The sequence below is a fragment of the Neovison vison genome, chromosome 11, assembly GCF_020171115.1.
Source record: "Neovison vison isolate M4711 chromosome 11, ASM_NN_V1, whole genome shotgun sequence".
Taxonomy (NCBI): domain Eukaryota; kingdom Metazoa; phylum Chordata; class Mammalia; order Carnivora; family Mustelidae; genus Neogale; species Neogale vison.
The window spans coordinates 47,986,867-48,008,572 of NC_058101.1; the positions used below are offsets into that span (position 1 = coordinate 47,986,867).

The 21,706-nt window shown below is 45.4% G+C and overlaps 1 protein-coding gene across 1 annotated transcript in view; it reads left to right on the forward strand.

The window, feature by feature from the left end:
- SEL1L3 (SEL1L family member 3) overlaps positions 1 to 21,706 on the forward strand; it is a 99,992-nt gene that overhangs the window by 34,938 nt on the left and 43,348 nt on the right. Inside the window, exons 7-11 of the mRNA XM_044225842.1 lie at positions 1,257 to 1,389; positions 3,621 to 3,753; positions 5,283 to 5,423; positions 17,132 to 17,343; positions 18,592 to 18,771. Of these exons, the coding sequence (XP_044081777.1) occupies positions 1,257 to 1,389; positions 3,621 to 3,753; positions 5,283 to 5,423; positions 17,132 to 17,343; positions 18,592 to 18,771 (799 nt within the window). The remainder of the gene's footprint in view (positions 1 to 1,256; positions 1,390 to 3,620; positions 3,754 to 5,282; positions 5,424 to 17,131; positions 17,344 to 18,591; positions 18,772 to 21,706) is intronic.

The following is a 21,706-nucleotide window of genomic DNA, read 5'->3' on the forward strand; positions in this document are numbered from 1 at the left end:
CTCGCCGGGCTCCTGGCGGCTTGCCTGACATTTTGTTTTCTTTCCGTCTGCTTCCATCTGCCCTCTGTCTTCCCTGGCTCTTTCCTCTTTGCCTGACTTCTCACTTGATGCTTTTCTTGGTCCTCCCCCCAACCTGCTGTCCTCGTAGGTCTGATACCGCCTCCTTCACCTACCCTATTTTAGTTTTTAGATAGGCAATAAATGGGGCTGTTTAAAAAAAAAATCAAATGATACGAAAAGATAGACAGCTAGATGTCTTGCTTCAAGCTCTATCCCCATCCACTCCATCCCCTACCTCCTACGCCCTGGGGAAATATTATTATTAATTTCTTGCAGTATGTACTTAACAGAGTTTTTAAAATGCAAATACAACAAAAAGATCCATTCTCCTCTTTCTTGGATAAAAAGTATATGCTCATTTTCCACACTTTTGTTTTACTTTTTTTCACTTTAATACATTGGAGTTCCCTTTAGTACACAGAGCCCTCTGTTCCCTTTTTAAGCTATATATTTAAAAAAGGCTCACATTTAGGGTCCATTGGCTGGCCTGACAGACGCCTGGGGTTGTCCAGTCTTTGGTGCATATAAACAAGGCAGTAAGGAACAACTTTTTGCATTTGATTCTTGTTAGCCCATTTTGTCCCTTTTTTTTCCCTTCCTACTCCTTCAAGTCTTTCAGGACAAGGCAGATTTCCAGCACACCACCTGTGCTGAGCTCTGGCATTCAGTCTCTTCCTTCTCAGTCCGAATTTTCCCCCGGGTTCTGATATGGATATGTTGTTAGTTTTTCTTCACAGCCACCTATCCATTCAACAAGGTGGGTTTTTCCCCCCTTTTAGAGCAAAACATTTCCAATTAAGACTAGCGATTCCAAAGAATTCCAATCCCAAACCATTTTACCAATATCAGAAGCTGGTAGGTACTGAATATTTGTGACGGGCAATGCACTCTGCCAGGCACATGCCTTTACATTTCACGAATCCTCCTAAGAATCTAATTATTGAGGAGCTAATTTACTAATGAGAAAACTTGGTCTCAGAGAAGGTAAGGGACAGGCCCAAGGTCACATGGCTGGTAAACAGCAGTTTGGATCCTAGCCCAAGTGTGTCTGACCCCACCACGGTCTCATCTGCTAGAATTCAGTGTGAAGGACGTGAAGAAATTTGGGGGTGTGCATCAAGAAGGGTCAGTAAAAGAGTCTTTTTTAAAGATCTGCTTCAGACCAAGGTCTCTCTTAATTCCTTGTTCTTCCGTAGCTTCAGAGAGGATTTCTATTATAATGACACTGCTGGATACTTCATTATTGGAGGGAGCAGGTATGTGGCCGGCATTGAAGGGTTTTTTGGACCCCTGAAGTACTATCGTCTCCACACTCTGCACCCTGCACAGGTGAGCCCCGGGCATCGGGAAGTTTCTGGGAGTTCAGGCATGATGGGCATGTGGCTGTAGGACGTGGAAGCTCATGTAAACAAAAGATTTACCCAAGCTGGACGTGGCATTGGCTCTGTCATCAAAAGTAATTAATATGGAGGCTTTTCCCCCAGCAAACTCGATAATAGATTTCTGTTAAGGTTTGGTTCATTTAGTACTCATGAAATGGAAACCATTTACTTCCTATGTTTTAATAACTACTAGCTTAATTATAGAGTAGATTTTTATCAGGCTGTTGCCTATCCAGTGATTAAGCTAATGAAAGGAGAGAATCTTAGTTATTTGGTAGAGCTTCTTTTATGTGCTATTATTTAAAGTATCAAAAGAGGACACACTCTAGAAAATTAAAATCTTGGTTCCATTCGCTGCTGTCTTCAGACACGCAGGCCTTGGGCTCCAACAATGGGTTGGCTGTACTTGTAGACATTGTGGAGGACCGAACCTACTATGCCGTGACCCTCACCTCCAAAACCCACCCACAGGTGGGCTTGTCCAGCTCTCCAGGTCAGCTCCCATGAGGCTGGTGCAGGGAGGCAGGGACTGCCTCCCTTCACAGAGGTGTCTTTTTCTGCCCTGTAAGGAGATCACCAGACACCTGAATAAGGAACCTTGATGCATTCCTGTGACCCCGCGAGATTTGTTCTGGGGAAAGCTGGAGTCATTAGGCAAAGTAAAGGAAGAAAAATGCAAAGCCCTACCATCCATGGGCACATGTCAGAGCCCCTATGGAGAGATTTCTGTGAAGAGAAAAACAAATTAATATATTCCTTTTGCAACAAATACTTCCAGAGCACCTACTATGTGCCAGGCCCTGTGCAGATGCTAAGGCGTCCATGATGATGAAGAGGGTAGCTCTCAAATTTTTTTTGAGGGTGGTTTACATGAGAAATCTATGTAATAAAAAAAGAAAGAAAAGAAGAAATCTATGTAATGTCCTAAGCACACACATACATGCACACACATATGCACATACCTGTATATATTATATATATGTATAAAATACAAAACCAAAATGAAGATTTTACTGAGTATACATGCCTTTCCCTTGTTAGACGCACTCTGCTATTTCATGTTCTATTTTTAAAAAATATTTTATTTATTTATTTGACAGAGACAGAGATCACAAGTAGGCAGAGAGGCAGGCAGAGAGAAAGGAGGAAGCAGGCTCCCCGCTGAGCAGAGAGCCTGATGCGGGGCTCGATCCCAGGACCCTGGGATCATGACCTGAACCAAAGGCAGAGGCCTTAATCCACTGAGCCACCCAGGTGCCCCTCGTGTTCTATTTTATTAGAAAAAAAAAAAAATCAGGGGCGCCTGGCTGACTCAGTGGTTTAAAGCCTCTGCCTTCAGCTCAGGTCATGATCTCGGGGTCCTGGGATCGAGCCCTGCATTGGGCTCTCTGCTCAGCAGGGAGCCTGCTTCCTCCTCTCTCTCTCTCTGCCTGCCTCTCTGCCTACTTGTGATCTCTGTCTGTCAAATAAATAAATAAAATATTTTAAAAAAAAAGAAAGAAAGAAAAAAAATCACTTCTGTTTACAACCTGTTGAAATACTTTCATGACCCTCTAATGGGTTACAACCTGGATTTTGAAAACCATTGAGTTGAGATAAGGCCTCTGTTTTGGAAAATCTCCCCATCTGCATCTTAAACACCAACGTCATGAAGGAACACAGTACATGCTCTAATTCACATGCAAGTGTTTTTGGGTGGCTGAGGTGGGGACATCCAAATCTGCGCACACATGGCTGGGGCGGGGCTGTCAGGGAAAGCGCCCTGAAGCAATGACCTTGGACCTGACTCTTGGAGGTCAAGTAGGAGCCTGCCAAGTAAAAGGAGGGTTTGCAGGGCTTGGCCTCCCTTGGGGACTGAAGGAGAGAGGAATGTGATTGTCTAGGGACAGCACGTGGTGAGGGGAAAGAAGAGGGTGGAGGCCTGGACTCTGGGAAGAAATTTAAGATGCTCTTGCAGAAGAGAAGGTAGCACCAAAAGCAGCGAGAGGGAACCAGACTGAGCTAGTGTGCCCTTGAATTATACCCTCCTGCTGCTGATCCAGAGTCAACAGTCTGTGTGCAGGCAAGCCATCTGGTAACACCAATGGGAGAAGAAAATCCTCCTGAACACGGCCTCAGAGGTATCGATGGGAGTTTGATGACAGTTGTTGTTCATTCGATTTTCTTGCCTTCTTGTAGATCGTTAATCCCCTCCTTGAGAAGCCACTTGCTGAACAGCTCAAATTATATTATGAAAGGTGTGCTGAGGTCCAAGAAATAGTGTCTGTGTACGCATCCACGGTACAGCACGGGGGCGGGCAACAAGAAGCATGTGAGTACTGAGCTCCAGAAGGGCAATTTTTAGCTCTGCGTGTTTGTGTCAACATGTTTGGGTCCTTTCTAACGCGGTTAAAATAGAATAAATATGACCTGAGTGGCGGGAACAGATACGACGTGGAGCCCTCCACAGAGGCAGGGGACCCTGGACGTTCCACCTGGATTCCAACCAGACCAATGGCCAACAGGAACCCCACACCTGCCCCTTAGCTTCAACCATATGAGATTCCTTTTAAGAATACAAATGAGAGCGTGTTGGGCCTCGCGTTGCTTTCTTCCCATCCATAATGGGATCTTTGGCCAGTCTAAGAAAATAAAAGTGAATTGGAAAATAAATTAATCATTAGAAATGTTTCCCCATCGGTGCACTTTTGTCTTGGACCATTAATATCTGAATATTAGCTTTCAGAAATGTTGAACAGTGACTTTGTTGTTTGGGGCTCGGTTTTGTTTTTTTTTTAATCCTTGAAATTGATTCTTTCTGGAAGACCCCGTTAATAGCCAGCAGAAGGAATGCATTTCAAATAGACTGCTTTCAGTCCTGTTCATATTTGCAGAGGCATCCTTCACTCATACAGGGTGGTCATTGATTATAAAAATTGGTTCCTGGCCTGTCTTCCAATATTCTGGCTTGGATCTGCACTTGTAAATTTCTCTGTGCTTAGATCTTCTTGCCTGATACGGCGGCACTAGAGTTAGTCCCATATGTTCCTTCTGGAAGAGAAATTCCTGTGGGGCCTTTGCCATCCGCAAAGACGAACGGAGTAGGGCGGTCCTGCCCACACGTCTCCCTCTCTCCGGAGCTGGACTTCCCCAGCCCAGGGAGTGCAGGGATGGGTGCCTCTGGAGCACGCCTCAGTCCGGGAGGACTGAGACCACAGTCTCAGTAAGGGAGGAGACGCAGCTATAGGGAAGCGTGGAAAGCCAGTGCCTCTGCCGTTTAATTTAAGAATAGGCAATCCTGGTCCCCAGCTGCTGCGGGTACAGCTGACTCATCCAGAAAATATGATGCTGTCAGAAGAGGGGGAAGATATATAGGAATAGTAATATCCCAAACAGGAAAGAAACTGATTTTGATAACTGATGTAATTTCAGGAGAGATACTCTGAGTTGGAAGGCCGTCCTTGCATGCTGATCTGTTTGGTGGCATTGGAAGGTTTTCCTAACATCCACCGCCTTGCCTCCCTGGGGGTCCTTGTGCTTTGCTCCTCAACTCACACTGCCAACAAAATGGCCTAGATATTGGCCTCCTGGGGAACAGTCCGAGGCCAGCTGCTCATTCTGTAGAATTATTCAACAGCCATCAGCAACTTTGGCACATTTCCCTTGGACATGGCTTTGAATTTGTGACCTCGAGGCAGAGGCATCAGAGCCAATGGCAAATCCCTAATGGACCCAAACCAACATCCAGGAACATTAAGTCTGACCTCTTATTTCTAGTTCCTCTTGGGGAGGAGGGATTTAGAAGGATGAGGCCTTCCCTCTTCTAAGGGGAGAGCTCTCTTGTGCTTCCCTTGCCTGCAGGTGACTTCCAGAACTCCTACCTGGACATGAAGCTCAGGTACGGGAGACCCTCCACGTGCAGAGCCTTCCCCTGGGAGAAGGAGCTGAAAGACCGGCACCCCAGCTTATTCCAGGCCTTGCTGGAGATGGGCTTGTGGACAGGTAATTGTGTCTTTGCCTCACCTTTGGACCTTGGCTGGGAAGGCTCCTTTTTTCCTGGTTCTGTTCACCCTCTTTGGTGATGTATGCCTCAGAGTGATTTTTTACCCTAGAGTTCTAGGTTAACTTCACATTTAAATTCTGCCCTTGTATGTCCACAGCTCTCAATGTATCTGTGCATACAGATACAAATACAACCCCAAATACAACAACAAATTTAGGAATCACTCCAGCCATTCTTTTAAAGCCAAGGCCACAAATGATAGCCGCCAGCCAGAGCTGGCCACCAAAGGCATTTGGTTTGGCATGTACATGACTGTCCATTTTAAAGAAAAAAATTAGTTGCTGGTATCTAAAAACTTGCATAAAAATGCAAATGTTTAGCTTTTCTTGAAAACCCCACAGATCTGGCAACGCTGGGTCTTTTACGTTAGCCTCGGTTCCAGAAGTGAGACCTATCTATTCCCAGTCCCTCCTTCCCCCCCAATCCAGCACCTCCCGCCTACTTCGTTCCTGGAGCTTACCTGCCAGGGCCCTCAGGCCTTGAAACTTGAGATCCTTGACATGAAGTACACACTGTAAACGGCATCTCGGGAATCTGTCTATAATTCCCAAATATGGCTAGCTTCTGCTTAGGCCCATCACAGTTGGGGTTGGCTTAGTAATTAAGTGCATGCTGTAAGAGCCACACGGGATCTTGAAATGATGTCTGTTAGGAAGAGGAGGGAAGCTGGAGGTGTTCAGCCTGGGGAAGGGGAGACGAAGGGGGGTGATGATAACTCTTAGTGGTAAGAGGCAACCCCTTGAGTCAGGGCTTCTGTGTCACGTAAGGACTTCCTGACAATGTCAGTGTTCAATGGAAGAGAGTCCCTGCTGCAGACAAAGGGTAAAGGGAATCTATTCTGGCCTGAAAGAATCCAAACCATACCAGATATTTCTTCTTTGATTCATTCAATACTTGCTGAGTGTCTGCTCAGTTGCTTGGCTAGGCTTTAGAGAGAAGTAAAATAACACAAGTTCCTTGCCCTGAAGGGACAGACTTGAAAACAAAGAAAAATGGTGATGCATTTTTAAAAAAGATTTTATTTATTTATTTTAGAGAGAGAGAGTGTGTGAGTGGGGAGGGGGAGCCTTGGGTGGGTGGGTAGGGAAAAATCTTAAGCAAACCCCATGCTGAGCATGTGGAACCCAACACGGGGCTTGATCTTATGATCCCAAGATCATGACCTGAGTCAAAACCAAGATGGGATCTGCTCAGTGGGTTAAGTCTCTGCCTTCAGTTCAGGTTGTGATCTCAGGTTCCTGAGATCAAGGCCCACATCGGGCTCTCTGCTCAGCAGGGATCCTGCTTCCCCCTTTCTCTCTGCCTGCCTCTCTGCCTACTTGTGATCTCTCTCTCTCTGTCAAATAAATAAATGAAATCTCAAAACCAAGAGACAGACATTCGACCAACTGGGCAACCCAGGCGCCCCTGGTGATGCATTTTTAATAGAAGTGGCGGGAGTAAGTGGTAGAGTCACAAGGAAGGGAGTAGTCAGGAAAGGCTTCCTGGAAGAGGGGACAGTGGGATTGATTCTTGAAGGGTCAGTAGGTGTTTGCCAGATAAGCGGGGTATCTGGGTATCAGAGGCAGAGTAGAGGCAGAGAGATGGGAATAACATCACCTTTGAAATGGTGTGCAAGGTGTTTGAGAGGCAGGAGAAAGCCTGGAGGGTCTGATTCTGCTTATAGTTCCGAAGGCATCCTGAGAATTTGTGCTTCACCTTATAGGCGACAGGGGCCTGATGAAGGGTTTTAAGCAGCAGGCAGAGGTGCAATCAGACTTGGGTTCCGAGGTTACTCAGGTAACAGCGGGAGGTTGGGGGAGGTGAACAGCGGGGTGTGCCTGAAAAGAAGTGCATCCTTGGTAGTCTGTGGTCCAGGCCAAGGATGCAGGCCTGAATGGGACAGGGTGGTAGGGACAGAGCTAAAGGGTGTAAGGGGGTTGGCTCTCAAGGATGTGTGACTGCTTAGATGCAGGCAAGGAGGACAAGGAGCAGGAGGCGTGTGGAATCAGGTGACAGCGTAGCCTCTGCAACCAGGAGGCCCGTCTACAAGTTTAGCTTAGCATGTACTAGCCGGGTGGCCTTGGGCAAGTTACTCCATGTCCCTGTACCCCCTTCCTCACCTGTGCAGCGGGAATGATAATGGTACAACCACTCTCCTAGTGTCGACTTGATGAATTGATGCATATAAAATAGATGAAACAGAATTGGCCTATGGGACGCTGGGAACAAACGGTGTTTCTCCATCTTGGCACTAGTGACGTTTTGGACTGGATAATTCCTTGTTGGGGTCGGGGTGCTGGAGGGGAGGTCTGTCCTGTGTGTCTGCTACATTTCTGGCCTCAACCACTAGACACTAGGATCCCTCTCTCCCCTCCCATGACCCCGGTCTTGAGTTGTGAGGGTCCAGAGTTTTCTAGATGTCTGTAAGGAGGCCAGACTTCCCGGCACTGAGAACCATTCCTGTGTGAGTGTTACTATTGTCACCCGGCAGAGACAGTCCCCAGGTTTCCGCTGCTCATGCTGGACGCGCGTGCTGATAGGTTAGGCTCTATGGGCTGAAGCCACACCCACATCAAAATAGGCTTTCTGAGATTTCTGATCATATTTAAATATAGTTTTACTGACTGGGAGCAGGAGTGAATCATTTTCACAACCCATTCTTTTTAAAGGAAATACTCTTCAATAAAAATGTTTTCATGTTATTTTTAGAGCTCAGAAGTTTTGTTTATAAGAATTTAGAATTTCTTTTTTCCCCCTCCGTGGAGGCCTGGAAACAGAATCTAATTAAAAACCCAAATTGTGAGCTCCTACACCTCACGGTGTCCTGAGCTGTGGGACTGGGGGGAGCCGTCACCTCACAGCACATAGCGTGTTCTGCTGACCCCTGCTAGGCCTTTGGGGGTCATCTGTGGTGAGCAGGGAAGCCCCAAAGCCGGATTTGCCACTTACAGCCCACTGCTGGTGCCGAGCCAGCCAGGCGAGTGCCTCTGGGGCCAAGTCTGCTTGGGACGGCGCCAAAGAATGTCTCCCGAGGGGCTGTATCTTACACCAGGGCCTCTGCCTCCCTCTGGCACCCAGCTACCTGCATTCCTTCACCCCCTTCCCTTTCCTAGAGCCAAGGACCAGGCCGAGAGAGAGCCTGGGAAGGGTGGGCAAATCTCCAGAATGAACCTCAAGCCCTCATCCCCCCTTCAGCTCCAGTTTTTCTAGGTTATGTTGTCCTGTCCATAAGGACGGGGGAGCCTTCTGTAGAGGTCAGGTGCACACTCCTCATTAAAATCCGTCTCTCTACCTGGCACACTGCCCTTGCTTGGGGCTATCACAGTGTCCTCCTGCTCACCCTGGAGAGAGACCAGGGTTGAACATTGTGTTCAGTTTCTAACAAGGCTGAGCGAAATGCAGAACATTTGATTTTGTAAATTGAGGTTAAGAAAACAAGTTTATATTTTTTTTAAAGGTATCTTTACTCGGGTCTCCTGTAAAAGGAATAGACGTAGACCAGTGTGGCCTTCTGGGTTCATCTTGCCGTAAGTGTCTGGCTGGATTTGGAGGCTTTGGATAACTCTAGTTAATAAGAACTATGTCTACATTCTGTTTTCTGCCGTTGCCCCGAGCTGTCCCATCCTGTTCACTAGTAGACTTCCTTAGAACGTCCTTATCATATTACATTTTTTTTGTGTGTCTGAGATAAGCTCTGGGAATGGAATCAAGTATCAGATGCTTGGCGCTTGGAATTCTGGCTGCAGGAACTCCATGGAAGCAGGAAGAGAGACAAGGAATTTATTTAACTGTGTGAGAAACTTTTTCAGTTGCTCATGGCACAACCTTCCATCCATTTGATCAGTCCACAGATGTTGACCAAGTGCCCCCCGTGAGCCAGCACAGAACAAAAATGGGGCCATGTTTTGAATGATAGTTTTTACATCAATAGAGAGGACAACTTCAGCTCCATTGTTCCTACCAAGGAGATGAATTTGTGGAATTTTTTTTTTTTTTTTCCCCAGCACTTTGAAAAAAGAAAACCACTTAAGACAGTGGCTTGTGATTTCTGGTTCTTTGTGACAGAGTCGTTTTTTCCTTGGCAGGCTGTCACACGTACACGGCCACTCCACTCCCCGGCCACTACACGTGCGTGTTTCCGACCTCAGAGTGTGGTTTCCCCGCACTGTGTGATTTCAGGCGGATCGTCTGCTCTCTCACTAAGCCAACAGCACCTTCAAAGGAGAGATGAGAACATTGCAGGGGGTGGGCAATCTGGAGCATTGGCTTCATCCACGACCAGTAGGGAGCAGATAACAGCATTCCCTGCTGCCAGCCGGGCGAGCTCAGAATTGGCCACCACCCCTCCGTTGTTCCCGAAAGTCTGAACTGTGTTTTCCTACCGCAGAAGAAAAATCACCATTTGTACCATCAGTCCTACAGGACTGTAATTAAAAATATATTTTTTTTGTGGTTAAAAATACGTGTAATATAAAGTTCTCCAGCGTAACCGTCTTTATGTATACTCTTCAGTAGTGTCAAGTGTATTCACGTTGTTGCAAGATCTCTAGAACATTCTCACCTTGTAAAACTGAAACTATGCCCATTAAACAAGCTCATTTTCCCTCCCCACAGCTCCTGATACCCACTCTTCTACTTTCTGTCTCCATGAACTTGCCTATTCTAGATACCTCATAGACGTGGACTCCTCCAATATCGGTCTTCTTGTGACTGGCTTATTTCACGTAGCATCAGGCCATCGAGATTGTTGTGGCATGTGTCAGAATCTCCTTCCTTTTTAAGACTGAACAGCATTCCATCATTTGTAGGTACCACATTTTGTTAATCTGTCGATGGACACTTGGGTTGCTTCTGCGTGTCCGCTGTTGTGAATAGAGCTGCTATTCCAGACTGAGCTTTCAATTCCTTTGGCTACCGACTCAGAGGTGGGATTACTGGATCATATGGTAATCCTGTGTTTCATTTTTTGAAGAACCTTCATACTCTTCTTAGTAGCGGCTACACCATTTTACGTTCCCACCAACAGCACACAAGGGTTCCCATTTCTTTCCTTCCTTGCCAACACGTGTTGTTTTCTGCTTTTTTGAGAACTGGCCATCCTCGTGGGTGTGAGATGTAATTTATGTTTGTTATTTATGTACTGGGGCAAGTTTGGTTCAATGGTGATTAAGGATGATGCCCTCCTAAATGACATAAGGCTATTAGAGAGCTTCATGGACAGAGAAGCACCGATATATATGGCCATGAGGGATAAGGTCGCCTGAATAGAGCTCATCTCACTCTACCTTGAGTTGTAACTATTGGATCCCGTTTGTGTCTCTATCACTCGCGTAATCACACGCTTATGAGGGGAACACAAGCGGTGTAAGTCTCCCACTTCTACTTCCAGTCCACGGTGTCTGCAGTGGTAGTACTAGCTGTGTTAGGTGCTTAGTTATCGATCCTTTTCTGTATGACCCTACACAGCACATTTCTGTACCCTTCCCCTCCAAGAGCATACTTCATCCACCTGCATTCCTCAGCTAACCTACAAATAGTCCTCAAGTCCCAACTCAAATACCGCCCCCTCACACCACATTTTCTGGGTCCCCAGGCGGATAGCTTTTCCTCCCATGCTCCCCTTGCCATTTTGTAGATATTATCTTCACAGGACCTGTCCTACTGCATTATAATTGTGCAATTGCCTGGTTCCACAGTGGAGCTTCTAAGTCTTCAAAGACAGGAATGGGATCTATGTTTTCTTTGAAGTCCCTCAATAAGTATTTGTTGAGGGACTGAATGCACTCCAAATGAGTAAGTGATCTCATTTTCAGTACTAAAAATGTCTTCGTTGGGTCAGTGAATCACTGACTGGATGAGAAATTTGACTAGTTGACTAGTTGACTAGTTGACAGGTTCAAGGTCTACACTGGCCAAGCCATGACACTAATCCAGACAGATCGAGGCCTCTGGGCTTATTCATCTTCTTTCTACATTTTTCTCACTTCTTGTACACTTCTTCAGCCTGTTCTCTCTTAGGAGCTGCTGTCCTGGGTCTGAGACACCTCTGCCAACACAGTTCTCTTTCCCAGGTCAGCCAGCAAGCTGCTTTCCAATTTCTCCCCATCAGTAAAAGTAGCCCAGAATCCTTCTTAGGCACACCCATTACAAAAGAATTCCTCAAATGTAGCCCTCGCGGTCCTCACTTTCATATGTCTGTTATTGAATTGCTGAAGTAGACAGGTGCCCGGATGTGAGACAGCCCCAAGCAAGGTTTGTGCAAACCCAGTTTGGCACCCATGCATTGGATCCCTCCAGCACTGTGGTGGGCCCCAGGGCAACCGTAATGAAAGAACTACTCCAGCCCACACAGAACTCTCTGCCAAGTGCCAGGGGTTGCGGAGGAGGGAGGCTTCTGAAATGTTGACAGCTGATGTGCTAACCTTGTATAAAATGCAGCTGTCCCCACTGGTGGTTCCCACTCTGAAGAATCACAGGACGTGTTCCTTGTGTCCCAGAGTAGGCATACCTTTGAATTAAAGATGGCAGCGCTCCTCGGGGCACTCAGCTGCCATGCATATAGATGTGGCAGAAACCCTTCCTGCCTCCCGGCATTCCAGAGCCACTGCTCTGCATCTTGATTTCCTGGCTTGGCACGGAAATTCTCCTGTGCCGTTCTGTCCCCAGCTCCACAGCGGTCCAGACTCTGGGTGGCATCCAACAGGAGACCCCATGTTCAAGACTTCAGGACTTCTGATCGGTCACCCTCTGTGTCATTTCCTGGGGAACCTCCAATTCTTTAGGAAAATGGCTGCTGTTAGAGCATAGAAATTGCCCTATTAGCATTTGGGCGTTTTCCCTATGCTAGGATAGTAGGATTCTAGGGTGTATGCTTTTTCATTATTTAAGAGGTATGCTGGCTATTTCTTTTACTCTCCTGTTGCAACTTTCTCGTCAAAATGGAACCCTTAGAATTCAAAAACCCTTTGAGTGGGGCTCCAACATCCAGGGAGGAGAGACGGTGGGGATGTGGGGTTGCTGGTAAGAGGCTGCGGGGATGCGGGGATGGGAGTGGATGTGGGGCTCAAAGCCAGAGAGCTGGTTTGGGTAGGAAGGAGGGAGGAAAGCTGCAAAGACGGAATTGCAGGTGGGGTGCCAAGGCAGGGAGGGACAGGTGGGTGGGACAGGTGAGCTGGCCAGCAGGCCCCTGTGGGCATCTGCCTTGAGGCCAGAACTGTTTACTCCCTTCCCTCCCTTGGTTCTGGACTGGGCGGCTCTGAACCCACGAACTGTGGTTATAGAAAGTCCAGGGTCTGCCAGCAAATAGGTCTCGGGAGGAGGCCGGGTCTGAGGTGGGCTGGCCTCCCAGGCTGATGCCATCTGCATCTTGCTCCTTTTGTTTTTGTTCCGGACTGGCCTGCCTTGCCCCAGGTTTAGGAGAGCTAAGTGCCGAGCAAGAGGAGGCCCCACGCAATATGCCAAGGGGATGCTGGCCTTAACTGGTTTGCTTTTGACTGTTCCTATTTTCCCCAACAATTGCAATGTATATTTGGAAACACTAAAATGCAGAGCACGGAAATGGTAGACATACAGTAATGTTTCTTAATAACACCAGGATACCGTGTCCTTTAAGAGCTATTTTCAGTGCCGTTCATTGAAAAACCCTCATCTTTATTTTTGTTTAAGAAAGCATACATTATCGTTTTTTAAAACAAATACACAGAAGCACAAGGAAGAAAACAGAGAGGGCCACGCTGTTCCTGCCCAGAGGACCTGTGATGGCAGCCCTGGGGGAGGAGGGGGTGGAGAAAGGAGGGAGGGAAATTACGGGGACAAGCCTGGAAAACTTGCATACAGAAGAATACAAGCAGTTTACTTTTTTTTTTTTTTTAAAGATTTATTTATTTTAGGGAAAGAGAACTGGAGGGGCTGGCAGTGGGGGTGGGGGTGCACAGAGGGAGAGACACAGACTCCCTGACTCCCCGATGAGCGTGGACAAAAGACTCCATCTCAGGACTCTGAGATCATGACCTGAGTCCAAAATCAAGAATCCAAAGCCCAGCCCACCAAACCACCCAAGCTCCCCAAGCAGTTTACTTTTGAGAAATAAGCCTCTTTCTTGGGGCTCTGGGGCTCATGGGATCAGGATACAGATGAAGAATATGCTGTGTTTTTTTCTTACAGAGTAAACTGGGTGAGAACTTCCTTTTCTGGTTACATGACATTTTCTCCTTTCACTTCCTCTTCCCTCTCCAACTTGCACTTTGGATGTGTTCCACCTTTTGGAAGCTTGAGGCTAAAAATGACTTTGCTATTGATGCCCCCATCCCTCTCAAGAGGAAGGAGTCTGCCTCTCTCCCGAATGCTCCATCAGATGCCCACTCCAGCTCCCCAGCAAGGGCCCACCTTCTTGTTTTCTGCTTTTTGCCTCCGTTAATGATGAGCCTGCCCATGGCCGCAGTATGTTATTGGTATTGCTGTAGAAAAGAAAAACTGAGCAAAACAATGCCGCACTCCTGGGGAAATAGGAAGGATTAAGGAGTTGGGGCGCTGGGCTCTTGTTTCCTTAGCTTCTGAGGCAGGAAGCCAGGAAATGGGAACGTGGCTCCTTCTTCTATTGTGTGTGTGTTTGTTCAGTATGCCCGTTCATCTCCATAAACAAGCATGTTTTTTAGTTACAGATCGTCTAGAAAAAAAATATGCATATGCTAAACCAGATGGGTGAAATTAACAATTTCATTAAACTAATTTTGAAATTGCCAGTTTATTCACCACTGGTAGCGTGGCTTTGCTTTTCTGCCGCAGTTGGAACTTGAACTTTAAAGAATGTGCAAAAACAGCAGTTTGACTTTAGACTTTTTTTTTTTTTATTAGATTCACTAGTGCAGAAACTTGTTTAGATTCTTCTGCAGAGGAAATACTGATTGGTAGTATTTGGGGGAGGAGTTAGAAGTTTTAATATGTAAAAGAAATAATGAAGCCTTTTCAATCTGCTTCGCTTATAGTCTGCAGGTTTTTTGTGCTAAGGCTTTGAGTTTGGTGAAGGATTCCCCTTTTGCTCCCTGTTCTCCAGCAATCCCGGCTACCTGCGCACTCTTGCTAATGATTTCTGGGGTTCTGTGCCAGGGGTCAGCTGGGGCAAGTGTTTCATTTGGAGCTTCATTTGGTTTGAGGTCTCCTCTCTCCTCTGAGCCCACAAAGCCCATGTCTGCGGGTACTCAGGCAAAACTGATCATCTTGGTTAGGTGTTTGGCAGAGCAGGTGAGGTGGGGATGAATCATTAACAAAATGTTAATGTTGCTTTGCTCAGAATATGCACAGAGGTGCATCTGAGATGAGTACATATTTAAAAGTAAATGTATGAATAGGTAGGAGTAGGATTTATTTTGCAACTTCATCTGAGTGCTGCAGTGCATAACAAATCCAGTGGAGAAGGTTCTTATCCTGCCTAATGGTTGGGTAGGATGGAATTCTCTCAGCTATTCAAAGGGAAAATCCAAAATGAGATCCCCAGACTCCTGGTGGAAAAGGGTGTTATTATTCAGATATATCCCAACAGATGAGCAGAGGGAAATGTTCAAGGATGTTCACTGCCACGTTGTTGGTTATAGCAAACTCACTGGAAGCAACCCAAGGGTCTAAAAATAGAGAACTGGCTGGGGACACAGCACTGCTACAGAATGCAATACTAGCGAAGCTTTAGAAAGAATGGGCTTCTGATAGCCGCAGACAAATACTCATGATACATGGTTAATTTAAACAAGAAAGTTGAGGGTCAGAATTATAGAAGCTTTTGGAAAGAAAAGGCATGTGTATCAATACAGATAGTTGTGTATATGAGTTTTAGTCTGTGCAAAGGGAAAATTCTGGAAGCATACACACCAAGCCTTTAACAATGCTTGTCTTCACTTTTAAAGAGGGACTGGGAGAGAGGGCACTTCTGATTTTATTTTATACAAATCTGTATTGTTTGATTTTTTTTTCATAAACAAGCAGCTATTTCTTTAGGGATTAAAAAATACAGAAAGAGAAGTAAATTCCATTTGTTCAGTGAGGTCATTTTTTCATGTTCAGCAAGCAGCTATTGCTTGGGATCGAGAGAGTAAAAGCAGACCCTGCTGTTGCTTTTTGGAATCTAGTAGATGGCTGGGGTGAGGAGTTCCAGGAGCCAGGAGATGAGACTGCTTTGGTTCGGGCAGGGGTGGGCTCCTTTCCTGCAGCTCAGCAGGTGGAAGCATGTGTCCCCCACTCAGGAGGCAGCCAGCCCTCTTGTGTGCTCAAAAGGACTGGCACCAGCTCGTAGCCAATGGCTTGGCTTTTGCAATATCATCCTTGGATCCCAATGGCCTCTGTTTTTAGCATGGACTCTGCGAGGGACTTGCCCTTAAGTAAATCCAATCTCAGACCTGCCCATTTCAGTTTTCCTACATTGGAGATTCATCGCTGTTTACTCCTTAGTTGAGTGCTGATAGAATGGGTCTCTTGTTGCCTCCTAAAAGTTATTAGTAACATTTTTATTTTGGATAGAATGAAGAAAAGAAAAGAAACATGTTGGACATAACAACTTTTAGGCAGATGCAATTTTAGTCTTAAATAAGTTGACCATGTCTCTTTAAACCTAAATAATATCTATACAATCCTATATGGTCCTTTGTAACATATCATCTAATAGATACAAAGAATAGAAAGTAAACATTTGTTGCCTAAACTAAGGAACGAGAGAGATGAATGGTGTAGGCATACTTTGGAAGACTGTCACCCTTACCTTATAAGGCCATATAACTTGCTAGTTTGGGCTTAAATGCTTATCAGATTTATGGGATGGTTAGGTGAAAGGAAATATCGTACAGCTGAAGGCAATTGCATAGAGAAAGATCTACCCATATTGGTAAGGTACTTATTAAGACATCTGGTTGCCTATTCATCAGCAAGTCGGTGCAGCAGAGTAAGTAGGAACGGCTTTCGTGCCTCGCAAAGCTGAACTCAAAATTGGGCTCAGCCACTGGCTGGGTTTTGTAATGTCGGACAGGTTAGTTGATGTCTCCAGGCTTCAAACTCCTAATTGGAAAAGTGAGGACACTAATAATAGTCCTACCTCATAAAATTGTTTGGATTACATGACATAATTTACATAAGACACCTAATCCAGTATTTGGCATTTTGTAAGCCCTCCATAAAAGTTGACTCATTCCTTTCGTTGTACTTAGAAACCCTCAAGAAAAGCTGGAGGCAAAAGATAAGAAAGCACCTCAAAATAAGTTTCGTTTGCTCAACTCTTTAGAGCAGCACCTAGGAATATTTCTGAGGTAAAACACGTTCTTCTTCCGAGAGTCTCAGAGAGAAAAAAAAGTCTCTCTGGAACTTTCAGTGGTCCTGATTTGGTGGTGAGTTACACTGAGTAAATTACTCTCTGGAGGCTGTTTCTCAGCTATATATAAGGCATATCCTTTTTCCCAGGCTACTAGGCTGTCATTCAGTGCCAAAGAAAAAGCTATTTGCAGAATGACACCGTGGCATCCCCGAAGGGTTTCATTTACCTCCCTGGAAGGTGGTATATTTCAAGGCTCTGCAGAACCAGCCATATTAATAACTCAGGTGGTTTAATTGGCTTTTCCCCCTTCTTTCTAAAGCCACGTCGATCCCATGGTAATTAATTGTGTGTGCTGTGAATTGTGGTTATTTACAGTGCCAAGGAACCAGAATGAATCTGTATTAGAAATCGGCGGGAGGATATTTGAGAAGGCTGTAAAGAGACTCTCCAGTGTTGATGGTCTTCACCAAATTAGCTCTGTAGTCCCCTTTCTGATGGATTCTAGCTGCTGTGGATACCATAAAGCATCCTACTACCTCGCAGTCTTTTATGAAACTGGATTAAATGTGCCTCGGGATCAGCTGCAGGTAGAGTATTTCATGGGTTCCAGGAACATCAGTCACCCGCATTGTATTTGCAGAGTAATGCTCTCATACCCCAGGTGGAAGATGGACCTGTTCATGCTCCGTGGAGTCCTTTAAAAATCTTAACACTCAAGAAAAACATCCTAGAGCTCCGTAAAGTACAGGATCTTCTTCTTTCAGAGAGTGAGAAAGGGCGCTTCCTTTCTGGACACAAGCTGGGGGATACGACGATGTACTCTAAGGAAGAGTTGGGGCACTCCTTCAAGAATAGGGGCCTCTCATCCAGCTCTTCTAACTACTTAACTCTTTTGGCTGTAGGACCATTATCCAGCATGACTGGATAGCTTAGTGAGCTAAGTGAAGTCATTTGGACCTCTAAGCAAGGACCACCAGCCTTCTACCATCAATTCAGAAAGCCATAGCAGACTGTTTCCTTTGTGGTTCTGAGACCCAATTAATTATGCCATTTGCCACATTTGCGATCCCATTTATTTAAGTGCTGCAAGTGGTTCCTGACTACTTTAAGTTTTCAAGTCTGCACTCAGGATTGTTCTTCCTGGATTTGAAGAAATTTATGTTGTTTAAATCTACCCAGGGAGTTCCATGTTCCTTCTATGTGACTGCTTTTTGTATGTCTCTGGCTTATTGGAGGTTGTGACTGATGGGATGCTTTCCTGAGTCCCCAAGCAGTCCCCCACAAAGGTAGAAGAGTGAAGAAGATTGTAGCCTTGTCTCTGTCACAAAGTGGCTGGTGGGCCATAGGCACATGACTTCAAGTCTCTCTCTCCCCTCTTTCCCTTACTATGCAATGAGGCTGTTAGACCAGTTGACCTCCAAAGACCCTTCTCAACACTAACATTCTGAGAGTGTAAGGTTAGGACATGGCCACTATTCATATCATCTGCCATAGGTGAGGTAGGTGAAGAGGACCAGGAATCCTTAGAACAGTTGACAGATACACAAAAAGATTCTATGAGAGAAATCAGGGGACAATCCCTGTTTTCATGGAGGGAAGGGCCAAAGTCAAGGAATCATAATATTAAGCATTAAGAAGGACAGAGAGCTAGAATTTGTAAACCATTAGAAAGTTGCTGTGGCTTCTTTCCTAAAAAATATTTTTAAAGGCCTGTTAACCTGTTTCTGGAATGACTAGGTTCATATATAGGAATGGGGCCAGATGACCTTTAAGTGTGAGGATTTTATGACCTTTTCTACAATCCTGTGAACACTTGGTAAATTTCTTCCTAACAGGGCATGTTGTACAGTTTGGTAGGAGGCCAGGGTAGTGAGAGGCTGTCTTCAATGAATCTTGGATACAAACACTACCAGGGTATTGACAACTACCCCCTGGACTGGGAGCTGTCCTATGCCTACTACAGCAACATTGCCACGAAGACACCCCTTGACCAGCACACACTACAGGGAGATCAGGTAAGATAAAGAAGTGGGTGGAGATGGTTATGGCCCTGTTTATGGGGGCTTCCTGAACAATTTTATACAGCGTCTGCACCTGTGGCTGGCTCATTTTCAGGACTTCAGAGGATGAGCATAATTGAATGGAGAGAAAAGCTATCTTGCACTCTCCAATTCATATTTCCTGGCTGTGTTCTTAGGCTGGATGCAGGAATATTCCTACACCCATGCATGAAAAGCTCTTCATGAGCCAAAGGACCAGCATGGGAAGAATAGATTTGGCCCTGCGCAGATTTCGATTTTGCAAAAAATGTGTACCAGAAACATAGACACCTTTTCTTTGTTCCAAGACCTTATAAGGGGGTGGGTCTGGAGATGTTAGGGATTGGGTCAAATTGAGCGGGGGCAGTAAGCCAAGGGCTCCCATCAATGTGCAGCCAGCAAGCAGGGTCTGCTGTAAGGAAGCAAGCTCCATCCCCAGCTACGTTCCCAGTGCTGGGCACCTTGAGAAATATCTGTCCCCATCGTATAAGCCTTGTTAGCTCAGTGCTTCCAAGTGACTGACATGTGATATTTGAAGCCTGCCTCAGCCAGATTAAGGTTACCTAATTCTAGCCTTCAGTTCCGTAAGCTTCCAAATCTTATTGACTCATTGGGCCAAGATATCAGTGGCTCACATCTGCCAAAAAATACATAACATGTTACATTGGATCAACTGATGGTTTGTTTTGAGGACCATGAATAAAAGGGTGTAAGCAGAAGTGCTGGTGTAAGAATTCAAGGAAAGCTGCCTCTACTTGAGGCAGGTCTGCATTCCATGGGAGTACACTATGGCATGGTTGGCTTCTTGGAATGTATTTGTATGTATGCTCTTTATCCAGGAAGGATTTAAAAGCCATGGTCATAGCCTTTGAGGTGGTCAACTTGAGAGGAAATGCAAGCCACCTCTACCAGGAGTTGGCAATTTTTTTCTCTGTAAGGGGCCAGATAGTAAATATTTTAGGATTTGCTCATATAGCCTCTGCCAGGGAAAATATATGAGCAAACAGGAAACCTAGGTTTGTGCACTGTAAATAGTACATAAGCCACATGGCCGTATTTGGCCCCAGTGGTGGCCATAAACTCTTGATTTCCCCTGTTTCTGTTCGGTGAGCCCAGGGGATATGCCTGGCTAGGTGAGGATCATGGAACTTTAGCCTCAATGGCTAACTGGGAAATTGTCCACTCACTGGTCCCCAGTGCTGCCCCTGGATTGCACTCAGAAATCCATAGTACAGAAAACTTGCACTTTGATGATTGGGAATGGATGGCACCTAGAAAGGAAATAATGAAATCTACAGTGGCCACCATATGGTTTCAAAATAAATGACTCAAAGGTATATGCTGTCAGTGACCATTAAAATTGAGTCAAACTATGAAACACCAAATGACCATCTATAGAGCCATTCTAATTCCGTCATAAAATGGTGATTTCTACTGAATAAACTCACATAATCTTGTCATTATTGTTTGTATTCCCTCAGTGTAAATAAGCTATGTGAAAAATTGGACCTCAGTTTAACAGGAATTAATTTATGAATCCATAAAGTTGTTGTTGTTGCTTTTTAGAAAGGAATTATTCTAAAAAAAAAATTCTGTACAAAAAAACGAGCCACAAAGTCATAGTGTGGTTATTCTACTCAGCCTAAATGTGTTAATAATGTCCTCTATGTATACATTATACTTTTAAGAATTCTAATTCAGCATAAATTAGCAATGGGGAATGGCATGTTGCTAACAAGCTCCTTTTCTTTTGAAGATTTGGCACATGCAATGTTGCGATTATGAAAGAAAATGTTTAATTGGTCAGAACCAGGGAAGATGAATAGAGGAGGTCCATCTTGCAGCTGAAAGTCGTGTGATTAAGAATCACAGATAAGAATTATACAGTTAGAAGAGTTGTATCCTCGCTCATTTTCTTAAGAATGTGTAATTAATGGCTTCTTGAGAATTGAAGCAGGTGTCATACATTGATTTAAATGTTCTTTTGTTGAGAAATCTATTAATTCACCAGCAGCACGTAACAAATGAGGAGATACGGAAAGCCAGACCTCTAATTAACAAACCAAGGATTCATCAGTAACTCCTTCCTTAATTCTTGCTTCATTTTCTCTTTTATGTAACTTGTGGTTTACATCATTTCATCTTTTTTATTCATAATCTTGCTTCATGGTGACATGATTTAGCAGGACTCTGCCTCAGGTGAAAGAGAAAGAAGCTGCTAGGTTTTGTTTGTTTTTGTGTCTTAATCGCAAATGAGTTTCTTTCATTCTCACTGCTCCTGGGAATGTGCTTTTCCACTGGGTTTGGTCCCTAGCTTCCTCACTGTGCACCTGCTAGAGGGCCAGGGGTCTCATCCACCTCCCTGGTGTCAATATGTGCCTTCCACATACTGATGACACTCAGACCTTCTTCTCCAGCTGAGATTTTCTTTCTTACGTTCCCCCATCTGCAATCATAACACACTGTGACGGCAACACGCCACCTCCCCTCTCTGTCCCCCAAAACTCCTCCATGGGCGACACTACTGTCCGTGGTGCTGGCAGCCAAGGAGCCGCCCTGCCCCCCATCATCCCATCAGTTACAGTCCTCCTACCTTTACCTGCCCATTTCTCTCTGATCCCCAATCCTGCTGCCCCAGGTAAAATTTGTCCCTCGTCATCTCTGCCCTGAGCCACTGGACAACCCCTTAGTCTGGGCTGAATCGTGCCCACCCTTTCCCATCCCCGTTGAAGCCCTAACCCCCAGTACCTCAGAATGTGACTCTCCTTGGAGGTAAAGGCTTTAAGGAGGTAACCCAGTTGAAATGGAGTCATTGGGGGGGAAGGCTGGGGTAATATGGCTGGTGTCCTTAGAAGAAGAGGGGAGTAGGACACAGATAAAAGAGCAGGATGACCACAGGAGGACACAGTGG